Source organism: Garra rufa, chromosome 6, assembly GCF_049309525.1.
Source record: "Garra rufa chromosome 6, GarRuf1.0, whole genome shotgun sequence".
NCBI classification, from domain to species: Eukaryota; Metazoa; Chordata; class Actinopteri; order Cypriniformes; family Cyprinidae; genus Garra; species Garra rufa.
The window spans coordinates 12,302,321-12,315,981 of NC_133366.1; the positions used below are offsets into that span (position 1 = coordinate 12,302,321).

The 13,661-nt window shown below is 34.7% G+C and overlaps 1 protein-coding gene across 1 annotated transcript in view; it reads left to right on the forward strand.

The window, feature by feature from the left end:
- Nucleotides 1-13,661, forward strand: part of sorcs1 (sortilin-related VPS10 domain containing receptor 1) — a 253,063-nt gene that overhangs the window by 194,802 nt on the left and 44,600 nt on the right. The window contains exons 10-14 of the mRNA XM_073842166.1: nt 1,653-1,799; nt 4,066-4,168; nt 10,034-10,110; nt 12,808-12,899; nt 13,176-13,283. Of these exons, the coding sequence (XP_073698267.1) occupies nt 1,653-1,799; nt 4,066-4,168; nt 10,034-10,110; nt 12,808-12,899; nt 13,176-13,283 (527 nt within the window). The remainder of the gene's footprint in view (nt 1-1,652; nt 1,800-4,065; nt 4,169-10,033; nt 10,111-12,807; nt 12,900-13,175; nt 13,284-13,661) is intronic.

Consider the following 13,661-nt stretch of genomic DNA (forward strand, 5'->3'; position numbering starts at 1 on the left):
ACACTGAATATAACTGAGGGACTCATATGCAACTATTGCAGAATGTCCAAACGCTCACTGATGCTTCAGAAGGAAAAATGATGCATTAAGACCCAAGGGTGTAAACTTTTGAACGGAATGAGGATGTGTAGATTTTTCACCTAAATATCATATTTTTTTATTTTAGTACTGCCCTTCAGAAGCTACGGAAGATACTTACAGGTTCTCCAGAAGACAAATTTAGTCAAATTTACCCTGATCTTCAAATTCCAACAGTTTTCAACCCCTGGCTCTTAATGCATCATGTTTCCTTCTGGCGCATCAGTGAGCGTTTGAACCTTCTGTAATAGTTGCGTAAGAGTCCCTCAGTTGTCCTCAGTGTGAAAAGATGGATCTCAAAATTATAGTCATTGTTGGAAAGGATATAATACACACACAAAAAAAAATGCTGAAAACTAACGAATTTGGTTCTTTTTCTGAAGAACAGCAGTTTAACTGTTTATTATTTTTTTTAAAACACAGCTGTGGATCATTTTGGTAACAACACAGTTTTAAGAATCAAGTGTATGTGAATTTTTATAAATGTAACAATTATTTTTTATTGTGGACTATATGTAATGTCTTTTATGTGAAATATATATATATATATATATTTTTTAGGTCAGTACTAAATAAAAAAAATGACATGCATTTTGTATAATCCCTCTTATTTTGCTAAAATAGTTTAGATTTTGCAGATTCTGCAAGGTGTATGTACTTTTGACTTCAACTGTATGTCTAAAAAGCAATTTTTCAACCAGTCTGAACAAAACCTTCCTAAAATGTCCTATCCCTGATCTCCTATTGGTTGACCTTTTCAGCGTTTAACTCTCATCAGTGTTCTTCCAAATACCTGCATCCGAAAATTAGTGTGCAATTTGATATCAGGTAGGGCTTTGGAGTGCTTTTAGTTCACAAGTTTTCATAGTGCTACAAATTGGTGTGATAGCGCTGCCGACATACAAAGGCACTGCCGAACTGAAGCCAGTGATTAGGGTTTAGGTTTCGATGGCTCGTCTTTTGAAGAATCCCCCAGATCTCTATTCATAAACGTCTGGATGGAACGGCGCGTGCAGCCGCGCATTGCAACAGAGGCCAGCAGGTGTCAAGCTATCTCCTGATCAAATAATTAAGCTGTTGATGATAGCAACCCCCATAAAATCACATTTGGCCCTCGGATAGGCTGAAGAGTCCAGTGACTTGATTGAGGTCGCCACCTCCATGTAACATATGCTAAAATCTCAGCCATCGGCTAGATTGAAATATTCGTCAATTATTGAATAGTCAGTGCCCTCCGAGGCCCATCCTGGGCTGCCTCGTCTCCTCTCTAGTGCTTCCTGGCCCTGAAGAGATGTCACTTCTGTTCAAGACGGACATGTATTATCTTCTCTTACATACACCCATTCCACTCCAATAGATAGATCTTACCAGGAACTGCTATATGTACAGAGCTTTTTAGAAGTTCACTTGGCCGGGTTTTAAAAAAAAACTTCTGTTGTGCTTCAGGGACACGAAGTAATAAATGCATCACAGGCTTTTTTACTTTCTTTCTATATGGTGTAACTTTAGGAAAGTGATTATTAGTGATTTATCTCTTTCTCATTATCTTACTTTGTTTATGTTCCCATCCCTAGGTGGCAGGAATAAAAGGCATGTTCTTGGCCAATAAGAAGCTAAATAATGAGGTGAAGACATACATAACCTATAACAAAGGCCGCGACTGGAGGCTCCTGCAGGCTCCCTCGGCCGATCTCAGAGGAAACAGAATCCATTGCATGCTGGTGAGTGGACATGTGCGATAAAACAAGAGACTTGTCCAATGCTAGCTATATAATGTTTGACATTCATACATGAGCTTTATGAGGTCTGTGTACTTTCACAATGGCTAGCTTTTTCGATTTTACCTTTTGAAACTACTTTACTATATGCCCCTGGGGTTGATTTTTATTAAAACGAAGAGATTTGTAACTTTTTTTTCTTTTGTTATGAGGTCATCACATTAAAAGTGCCTTTTTAATTTACATTTTTATCACATCTTCATAATTTATTTTATGCTTCTTTTTAAATTCTGCTTGTTTTATAGCTGCTTTGTTCTAGGCCTAACCCAGGCTTTCAATCTAGAAAATTCATGATAGAATATGAATCCTTTTGCTATATGAACAAAGAGTGAAATTATCATAAAACATTTCAATATTTATCATTACAACCAACAATTTCACCCCTAATAAAGTTTTCTTTTCTCCTCTAAAACTTCATGCATACTTGAAATTTGATGAGATAAAAAAATAATAATAATTATATTGGATTTTATTGAGTTTCATTTCCAATCAAGCTCTAATTTTGTTAAATGATGTAAAAGGTATGACATTTTTGTTTTTAATTAATATATAAAATATTAGCAAGAACAATACATAGGATATTTCATTCCAAAAATTGTTTGCATATTGTTTACATTCTGTCAACATCATTTATATTATTCAATGTCATTAAACATAGTTAAACATTTCTGATCAGTGTTCTTGAATATAATAAAACAAATATAAAATAAATAAAATGTAAAATATTTTCTTTGGCCTCTACTAACTGAAATAATTGCAATATTTATTAAAGTTAAAAAAATAAAATGAAGTTAAATGAATATAAACAATATTAAATTATTGTTATTATATATATAATTTAATATTGTTTATATATTATATATTTCTTTTCTGTAATTTTGCACCTCTACTTTAACTTAAATAATTGAATAATTAATAAATTGAATTTAATTAAATGTAATTTTATATTGTTTATTGTTCTATTTAACTTTAAATAGAATGTAAACTTTTACATTTTTATTTAATATTGTATATATATATATATATATATATATATATATATATATATATATATATATATATATATTCCATTTAACTTTTTCAGTAATTTAAATGTTTAAATTCTCATTGAATTTAATTTTGTTTGTTAGTTTCCAAGACAAAAAAGCTTATTTTTTTTTATATTTTACTTAAACAAGATACTGTATATAGCATAAAAGCACATAGCAAAATGACAAGTAAAATAAAAATAAAAATAGAAAATAGAAAAGTTTATTCAAAATATTAATAAATGCTATGCTATAGTAGTAATGCATGAATAATACTAAATTAATGTTGTTTGAGATGCATTTGAAATCTTCCTGTATGTATGTATATATATGTATATTTATGTGTATATATACCTAACCTTTACTGTAATTTTGCACCTCCACTTTTAACTTTAAAAATAATTAAATTTAATATTGTTTATATATACAGTATATATATCAATTTAACTTTTTCAGTAATTTAAATATTGAAATTCTCATTTAATTTAATTTGGTTAATTTCAGTTAGTTACCAAGGCAAAAAAAAAAAAAAAAAAAATTTAAATAGTAAAGGTGTGAAAACTGAAAAATTGAGAGAGTTTATTTTCAAAAATGTCTTTGAAGAAACATATGTTCATACTTTACACAATAACCCCATAGTATAAAAAGTAATATGTGGATAATATGCCAACACAATGTGCATTCCTGTGGACACGGGTGTCTGGAATAGGTCTACGTAATCAGTGCTGCTTGTCATTTCAGATGACAAGACATATATTTCATTCCGTGGAGATATTATCCGTCCCCGGTGGATGGCCTCCGCAACCCCCCCAAAATGCAAACAAAAATAATTACCCTTTGATAAACTCAACTAATTAATGGTCCCACTGTTGGCCTTGCCTTCACCATCCATTACAGAGCTATTTGTTAGAAAATGTCAAAGTTTTAATAAACCCCTAAACAACCCTTGCAACATGTGCTTACCATTGGCATTTCCAGACTTATAATGAGAATTGTGTCACTAAAGGTTATTCCAATCAAAATTAATGTGGGGAGGGAGAAAAGTCACAAGCCTTTGCTTTTTTTAAATGGGATTTTATTCCAGCCCAAACACAATGACAGTTTAGTGGAGGCCACACACTGGGGGTCGTACCGAGTTTGAGACCCTGCTTGATCAAGATGATTGTTTGTGTTGCTTCTAGCCGTACTGCTCCCTGCATCTTCACCTGCACGTATCTGCAAACCCGTACACATCCGGAAATATCGCCAGCAGAGAGTCGGCCCCTGGAATCATAGTGGCGTCAGGTGAGCTTGGGTAAAAGGACTGATGCTGATACAATATTCTGCACATGTAATGCAGAACGATCTTATTTGTATTCATACATAAAGTGTAAATGTACTCTACACTCTTAAAAACAAAGGTGCTTCACGATGCCATAGAAGAACCTTTTTGTCTTAAAGGATAACTGTTGCCAAAATGCAACCTGGGCTGTTTTTTTTACTGTAAATGAGACAAACTTATATCTAAAAGCATAATTACGACAAACGAGCCGTTTTTTGAGATTGACCGTGATTTAGTTTTGTGGTCAGTGGCCGGTGAATGGGAGTACTAGGGGCATACATTTGAGCGCATCAAAATCGATATTTTTACAACACTAAGAAGGCTCGACACACCATGACACTTTGCTCGAAGTATCGCCTGGGTCTCTACACATGAACTCCAGCATTGAGAACATTGTTTGTGTACACAGAGTTTACTAAAAAGAAAGTTTTTGAACAACTCACTTACACTGGTTGGGTTTCCGCTCGCAGCCATCTTGTCAGTCAGACTCCATAGGACGAAATATTAGGCGTATATGAGGCTCTTTTTACAACTAGAAGTTTAATATTGTTTTTCACTTGCGACAAAACAACGAATTAGCCGTGCATTTATATGGAAATATGCTTTAGGAGCTATCCATCCTCGCACTCTGAGATCGTCACCTCTAGACTGGCAAGATGCCCGCGAGCGGAAACTCAAACAGTGAAAGAAAAATATTTTAAAGTATTCATTTCTTACAAATGTTATATATTTTAAATCTAAATAAAATAAATCCTATAAATCTTAGTGCCAATTTGATGCTTAAGAAATATTTTTATTGTTTATTTATTTTTTTACTGTGGAAATGGTGATAGAACGTTTTTCAATAAAATATTTTAAAAGTATTAATTTCTTACAAATCTTATATATTTTAAATCTAAATAAAATACATCTGAAATAAATCTTATGAAACTAATATGCTTATTTGATACTCAAGAAATGTATTTATTTTATTATTTTTGTGGAAACTGTGATAGAATGTTTTTTTTTTAAATAAAATAAAATATTTTAAAAGAATGAATTACTTACAAATCTTATTTATTTTAAATCTAAATAAAATAAATCTAAAATAAATCTTATTAATCTGGTATGCTAATTTGTTCAACAATAAGTAATTTTATTACTATTTATTGTGGATAGAACATTCTAATTTCTATAAATATTAATTTCTTACAAATCGTATATATTTTAAATCTAAATAAATCTAAAATAAGAGATGCATATTTTGTTATTTGTTTATGTCTTTATTTATTTTTGTAAGATTGTAATAGGGATTAATTACATAATAATTTATAATTTAGCTCAAAGGGAATCGAATATGATTCAATAGGGAATTTGAACAGAATCGCTGTTTTACGGCTGTTTCAGAGTCGACGCGCGATTCATTCACAAGTCGTCTAACAGAAACTCTGCAATGGATATTACTATCCAGAATATAGTGAAAACACTATATATAAGCACAGTAGCAAAATCAGCAGTTTAAGGCAATAACTTGTAAGCACGAAACACAAGATACTTAATAAAAATATGAATTTATTGGATAAACCTAACACATACAAACTAATCTAACATAAACACACGCATTCACACAGGTTGCAGAAAGAGAAAGTGAGGAAAGAATGAGTTTAAAGGAATGAAAATATGAAGTCCCAAGTTATAGCAATGTGCATTTGCTTAGACCTGAACAACCATCAATCACTTAATTAACCCTCGTATTGAGTCTCTCAAAGAGGTTATTAAACTTTATCAAATGCACCAGTTCAGTTAGAATCTGGAAGTTACTTGCGTTGCCTTTGTGTGAAGGGAATTCCTTTCGTCGCTCGTTCCAGAAAGGGTTTTCCCGAGGTTGCTGATTGGTTGGTGGTCGGTCAATGTGACGTCTTCTTGGGCGTTGGCTGGATACGAGTTGTGCGCTGGTTAGAGTTCGGGTCCGCGAAGGCGTTTGGGTCGGTCGCGGCTTGCACAAACTTAACTAGACACGAAACTCTCAACGGAAAGAAATAAAAGAATTAAAGTAATAGATAAGTGTGATGATCTCCTCATGTTTCCTTTAGGTGAGGAGGCTGGCATTCAGGCCAGGCGGCGTCGAGACGCGGCGTGAGGCACGTGAAGAGCGTTGTAAGGAGTGAGAAAAGTTGCAAGAGATAAGAGAGAGATTTGAGAGTGTCCTTGGTATTTAAACTCAGCTTTTGGACACCTCCCAAAATGATGTCTTGACCAATTAGAACATTGGCTGAACTCCGGTGGGCTGCTGGTTCCACCTTCCAAACCATAAATCACCATGTTATCTTATTAGTCCCGTGATCCCAAATTCCCGCTCTTTGCAGAGATAAATTTGGACATGATTTCTATAACAAGACAATAATACATTTCGCAAAGAATTGAATTACAGGAACATTTTGAGAATGCGATTTCCAGACCGTGCATATCAAACATCAATATAAACCATTAAACTATTCAATAGTTATCAAAAGGGACATACACAATGAGTGATTAAAACATAATAGACAAATGTGTGGGTTACATATATGATAGGAAGTTATACATAGAAATGAGGAGTTGCTCCTTGGTTCTTTAGCACATTTTAGGCGCATATGTACATCAATAGACAGTTTTCTGTGCCCTTCTGTGAGGGTCTGTTCTCTAAGCTGGGAGGTCAAAAGTTTAGGGAAGGAATTTCCGTTGTGTCCTGTGTGTGGGGGAAAACCAACCATATCGCTAATGACTTTAATCATGTGATGTTCAAAATGTGCATCTCTTTGACCATTAATCTTGGTTACTTGCTCCAAATTTGACAATCTCCTTATTCGAAGGATTTGATTATGAAGAAGTGTCTTTGTGTTAATTTTGCAAGTTCTTGGTTAGTTAGGTCTGCTTCAGGCTGGCGTTCTGGCGCCAGGCTATGAAACGTCAGATTTATGACGGAGGCCTCTTGTGGAATTTGAGTGTGTAGATGTAAAAGTGTTTTAACTTCTGATCGAGTCTCCTAAATTGTCTGATTCTCGCTGAAATACTACATTTTATTATTATTATTTATTATTATTATTATTATTTTATTAGTAGTATTATTAATACTTAATACCATCTATCTTTACATGTATTTCTCTCATGTTGTTTTATTAACAATAACTGTTGTAATTGTGTGAAATTGTGGCTACTTTATTTCTTTCATTTGGCACTGCCTTAATTAAAAAATGTGCCTGAAATATACCATTCCATTTTTGGATCCAACTTTAATCTTTAAAGAAGCATTTCAAAGTTGAAAAGACACATATTTAATAAAAGATGAATAAAACTGAATACTCAAGGATTATTTGGATATTTGCTTTGGTTACCGACAGGTAGAAAAATTGTCTAAATGACAGGTACTGGAAGAAGAAAACACTTTTTAAAGTGTGTAGTTCTCGTATTTTTCCTTAAATCCCTGACATCAGTTTGTTTTTTTGTCCTGGAACTCTAAAGCGAAGCGTATTTAAATTCCTTTCATCTTGAGCGCTTATGACACTGTTATTGTTGAAGACGTTCATTTTGCGCTGGTGGAGAGCAGGCATCTGTATATGGACTATAAACAAGATTAGTGTCGTGCTAGCATAAACAAATGGAAATGCTAAGTGCTACTCTTGAGATTAGCGGCAGAGAGTCTTTAGAGTGTTCTTATTATTCTCTCTCCATCATCTTCTGTTTTCACAACCGACTAACTCTTCCACCACTTCAAACTTCAAATGTTTATTTTATAAGATTGAAAGCGCTTGTCACTTTTTCATTTTACTCCTTCAGGCTTGTGTCTTCCGCCACGCTCGCCGACTATATTGCCTCCGGTTGCACGCAGATGAAATATAAATGTCTTGGCACTGTAACTATCTGGATAAGTAATCCTGGGAGGAGGCTGACTATTAGATATTAGGCTCTAAATTGACGTTTAGTTGATTGATTTGATGGTGGAAGGGTTGTGGGGATGGCACAGACTTCCTTGAGTTGCTTAGCTTATTAGATAGAGAGGTTTTCTAGAATTCCTACTTACTGCCTCACAGGGTCAGACTCGATTTTATTACACATGACGAATCTGCTGCTGTAAAAATCTATCTATCAATCTATCCATCTATCTATCTATCTATCTATCTATCTATCTAGGAATCTGAATGGACAGACAGACTGACAGACAGACAGACAGACGGTCTGTCTGTCCATTCATAATCCATCCATCTTTCTGTCAGTGTGTCCATCCATCCGTCAGTCTAATCATCCATCTTTCTATCTGTTCATCTGTCCCTCCGTCCTTCCATCGATCTTTCTGTCTGTCCATCCAACTGTTAATCTATCCATCCATTTGTTCATCTGTCCATCCGTTCATGATCCATCCATATTTCTGTCCGTCTGTCCTTCCATACATCCTTCTGTTTATCTGTCCATCCATCCGTCACTCTGTCCATCCATCCTTCCATCCATTCGTCCATCAATCCATTCATCTATCCGTCAATCTGTCCATCCATCCATCCATCCATCTTTCATATCGATCATATCCATCTATCTACGTCCATCGATCTTTCTGTCTGTCTGTCCATCCATCTGTCAATCTATCATCCATTTCTTCTGTCCATTCTTTCATGATCCATCCATGTTTCTCTCCGTCTGTCCATCCATCCATCTATCCATCATCCTTCTGTTTATCCGTCCTGTTGATCCGTTTGTCTGTCTGTCAATTTGTCTGGCCATTCATATTCCATCCACCCACCTTTCTATCTATCCATCCATTCATCTTTCTGTCAGATTGTTCATCAATCCATCCATCCATCTTTCTTTTCATCCGTCCGTCCATCGATCTTTCTGTCTGTCCATCCATCTGTCAATCTATCCATCCATTTTTCTGTTCATCTGTCAATCCATCGATCTTTCTGTCTGTCCATCCATCTGTCAATCTATCCATCCATCTTTCTGTTCATCTGTCAATCAATCGATCTTTCTGTCTGTCCATCCATCTGTCAATCTATCCATCCATCTTTCTGTTCATCTGTCAATCAATCGATCTTTCTGTCTGTCCATCCATCTGTCAATCTATCCATCCATCTTTCTGTTCATCTGTCAATCGATCTTTCTGTCTGTCCATCCATCTGTCAATCTATCCATCCATTTTTTCATCTGTCCATCCATTCATGATCCATCCATCTATCTATCTATCTATCTATCTATCTATCTATCTATCTATCTATCTATCTATCTATCTATCTATCTATCTATCTATCTATCTATCTATCTATCTATCTGTCTTTGTCTGTCTGTCTGTCTGTCATTCTGTTTGTCCGTCCATCCATCCATCTATACCTTAAGTGCATGGATTTATCATTTCAGCACATCATTCGATTTTTTTCTCATTGAAATCTTTTTTTTTTTAAATCCTGCAGTACATAATGGAACAAAACCAAGTTACATAAGAGTTATTCTGTTACAGAATTGTGCACACACTACAGCGTTATGTGAAAAAGTAAAAGAGAGTATATGATCTTGTGTAGCTGCCACATTCTTTTCTGTCCCACAAATATTGTTCTGACCTTGTATTTTACAGTCCAAAAAACATGCATTTTCTAACCTTGAAACTAATCTACTCAACATTAGCAATGTTGAAAGAACAAAAGAAATACAAGTTTAGACAAAATCCATAAAGCACTTGCCAGCTTTTGGAGTAGAATATGTATGACTTTTGTGATGCAAAAAGGCACAACGCATTCAATCTTCATATTCATTTAGCTTTAGTTATCAACTCTCTATCTGCTTCGGTAAGCATGAATGTAATTGTTCTGCTCTTCTCTCCATAGGTTCAATCGGCGCAGAGTTAACGAGCAGCAACGTTAGCATGTTCATCACATCCGACGCTGGAAACACGTGGCGGCAGGTGACTCTGACCGTGGGGTGTTCAGCCAGATGGGGGTGGGCAGTAATTTCAGCACTGATGCATATCTTTGAGCGAATAAATCCATGTGCCGCCTTTCAGAGCCGATAATCAAATGACACCTTCAGAGAAAACTAAATTCAATGACATATATGATGCCCGTGGGTGCATGTTTGATGATGCGGTTTAAATTTATGGGGCCAGCTGTCTAATTAAAAATGGAGAGCTCAAATAATTAAGAGAAAATTGATGTGGCAAAAAGTTAAAGCATGCTGGGTAGGGCATGGGTTTGATGTCATATATCTTGTCAGTAAGAATTACAATCACTGGGATTTGAGAAATAGCATAATTTCAAGGACAGCAGACCTGTGGTTGCCAGCTTTCATCTAATCAAATTGAAAGCCCTCCCAAGAAGAGTACAGATATGAAATATTGTCATAACTCAGCCAATCTGACATTACCAATGAAAATAACGCAAGAACATATGTAACAATGACCTAAGACACATATGAGAAGTACATAATGTTTTCTTTCTTTCTTTTTTTTTTTTTACTTTGGCACTAAACCAGCAAACTCACAATCATTTCAGAAAGAGGCAGTCTTTATTTATAATAGATTTATGTAAATCAGAGCACCAGGGTCAGATACATTTCTCGGTTATAATGACTCTAGTGTGGCTTTTAGCGTAGTTGATCCAACATTTCCAGTGTGTTCCTAGCCAAAGGAAAACACAACAGACCCTGCACAGTATCCCGCTAACATAAACACTAGCCTCGTAATCATCAGCCCATGAAGTACTTAAGCCAATCAGATGGTGTTTTTCCCCACTTAAACAGACTTGCGTATGCTAAATGCTCGAAGCCCCAAGGCCTAAACTCAACAAGAACTCATATCAGCAAGAATTCACAGCACATACAGTGAAGTTATCAGTGCTCTGGGCCAAACAAATGGAAACTCCTAATGAGGGCTTCAATTTTCAGTTCAACTTTGCAGTAGGTCAACCTAGCATCTGGCTGGATTTTCCTCTGTAAGGCAATTACTTGTTTCATACAACTACTAGCAGTACTAGCAACTACTCTGCAATGGTGACCGGAGGGGGTCATTTCAGGGTCTTTCAGGCATTTTTTTTTTTTTAGCTCTGGATGTTTATCAAAATTATATGCTTGTGTGCACTCAGAAGAAAAGGTAAACTTTTGCACTGTATTTATCCCTAAAGAGTGCAAAAAAGTAACTCAAAGGTACACATTAGTACCTAAATTGTACATTTTAGCACCTAAATGGTGTTAGTACCCTTTTGAAAAGGTACGAGCACAGTGACAGCTTTTGTACCTTTTTTCTGAGTGTGTAGTCCAATTTATTGAAGTATTTGACTAATAAGCACAACAGACTTTAAGAAAAATATATAAGTTGAGTATTTACATAACAGCATTTGCATTAGTTGACAAGTTGCTTAAAGTTTGTTTAGATTTCTTTAGCTGTCTTCTGAAGTTTTTATATTATCAGTTTCCAATCAAACTGGATAAAATGCTTGAAAATAGGGCTGTCAAATCGATTGATCGTGGTTAATCGCATCCAAAATAAAACTTTATGGTTTTTTGTGTGTATATCTATATGTATACAAAAATGCACATACATGCATGTATATATTTAAGTTTGTGTTTTTATATAAACATATATATACAGTACACACACACATATGTGACCCTGGACCACAAAACCAGTCATAAGGTTAAATTTGACAAAACTGAGATTTATACATCATATGAAAGCTCAATAAATAAGCTTTCTATTGATGTATGGTTTGTTAGGATAGGACAATATTTGGCCGAGATACATCTATTTGAAATCAGAAATCTGAGGATCCAAAAAAATCAAAAATACTGAGAAAATCACCTTTAAAGTTGTCCAAATTAGGTTCTTAACAATGCATATTACAAATCAAAAATTACATTTTGATATATTTACAGTAGGAATTTTACAAAAAATCTTCATGGAACATGAACTTTACTTAATTTCTTAATGATTTTTGGCATAAAACAAAAATCAAAAATTTTGACCCATACAATGTATTTTTGGCTATTGCTACAAATATACAGCGACTTAAGACTGGTTTTGTGGTCCAGGGTCACATATTATAAACACAAACTTTAATTTTAGATGCGATTAATCACGATTAATAGATTTGACAGCCCTACTTTAAATATGAGACAAACCAACTAATATCATAAAATATCACTAAAATGATCAAATTGCTGATACTCACTGAAGTGTGTGCTGTTGTTTCCTCACTAAAATAATGTTAAAAATTATAGAAAGTGATATTAAGGTCACAGGAAAACCTATAAACTCATAAATAATATTTCCCCTCCCAAAAAAATGTTTGTTTGTTTAAAATCTTTTAATTAAAAGAAAAACATGAAGATTTGTACCTGGGATATTATAAATTGCCTTGTTTTTCATTTTAATAGTTGCTGGTGACATGACAAAATGGGAATATCTGCTCAAACCAAAGTGTTAAATTTAATGTTTACTAAACTTTTTTATATTATATAAGTTTTATATTTTAATATATAATGAGAATATAAAAATTTAGAATTTGTTTTATTTACTTGTTTACTTATCTATTTATTAATATTGGACACAAACACTCATACACACTCATATATTCAAAATGTTTAAACATTAATCTGTCTATTTCAGATATTTGACGAAGAGTACAGCGTGCTGTATCTGGATCAAGGTGGAGCTTTGGTAGCAATTAGACACACCCCTCTTCCCATCAGGCACCTCTGGTAATCCTGTGCCAATATCATTACTAATATTCCATGCGTACATTCGTAAAAGATGAGTCAATGCAATCGCACTGAGCTGACTCACATAATCAAGGGGAGTGTGAACATTCTCATTAAAGCCAGTAGACTGTGTAATACTTTTGTCTAGTAATCTAGATTAAATGTCGAAAAGGTGCAGTAAAGTCCTGTTTGAATTATTTGCCAGCTGCGTGTGGAAATGCAATCTTTTCTACTCTGTATCATAGTTTCAGGTGTGTGCTGCTGGTTTCTATGCAGGTTGAGCTTTGATGAAGGGAGAGTGTGGAACAAATATAGTTTCACTTCATCGCCCCTGTTCGTGGATGGGGTCTTGGGCGAACCGGGCGAGGAAACGCTTATAATGACGTGAGTATGATGAATATTCAATATTGATACTTTTTGATTGTTCTGGAATGGGAAAATGGTGCTTGCTGAAATATGGCTTATGTGATAAACACCGTTCCTAAGAAACGCAATGTCCTCTAAGGACAGAACAGCTTTGTTAGAAATAAATACTAACATAAAAATCTTGTAATATTTTATCCAGCAAGAAAACAATATATAATTAAAGCTGCAAGCAGCGATGAAAGGGCCCTCGCACATGGGCTCACCGTCTGGTGGCTTTAAGAAAACAGCGAACGGTGGGCAGTATGCTTTTAATATAGCAAACATAGGAGGAATATGTCAAAGTCATTTATATGTGCCAAGCTTCCTGCTGCCAGCTGGTGGCGCTATGCCTATAAC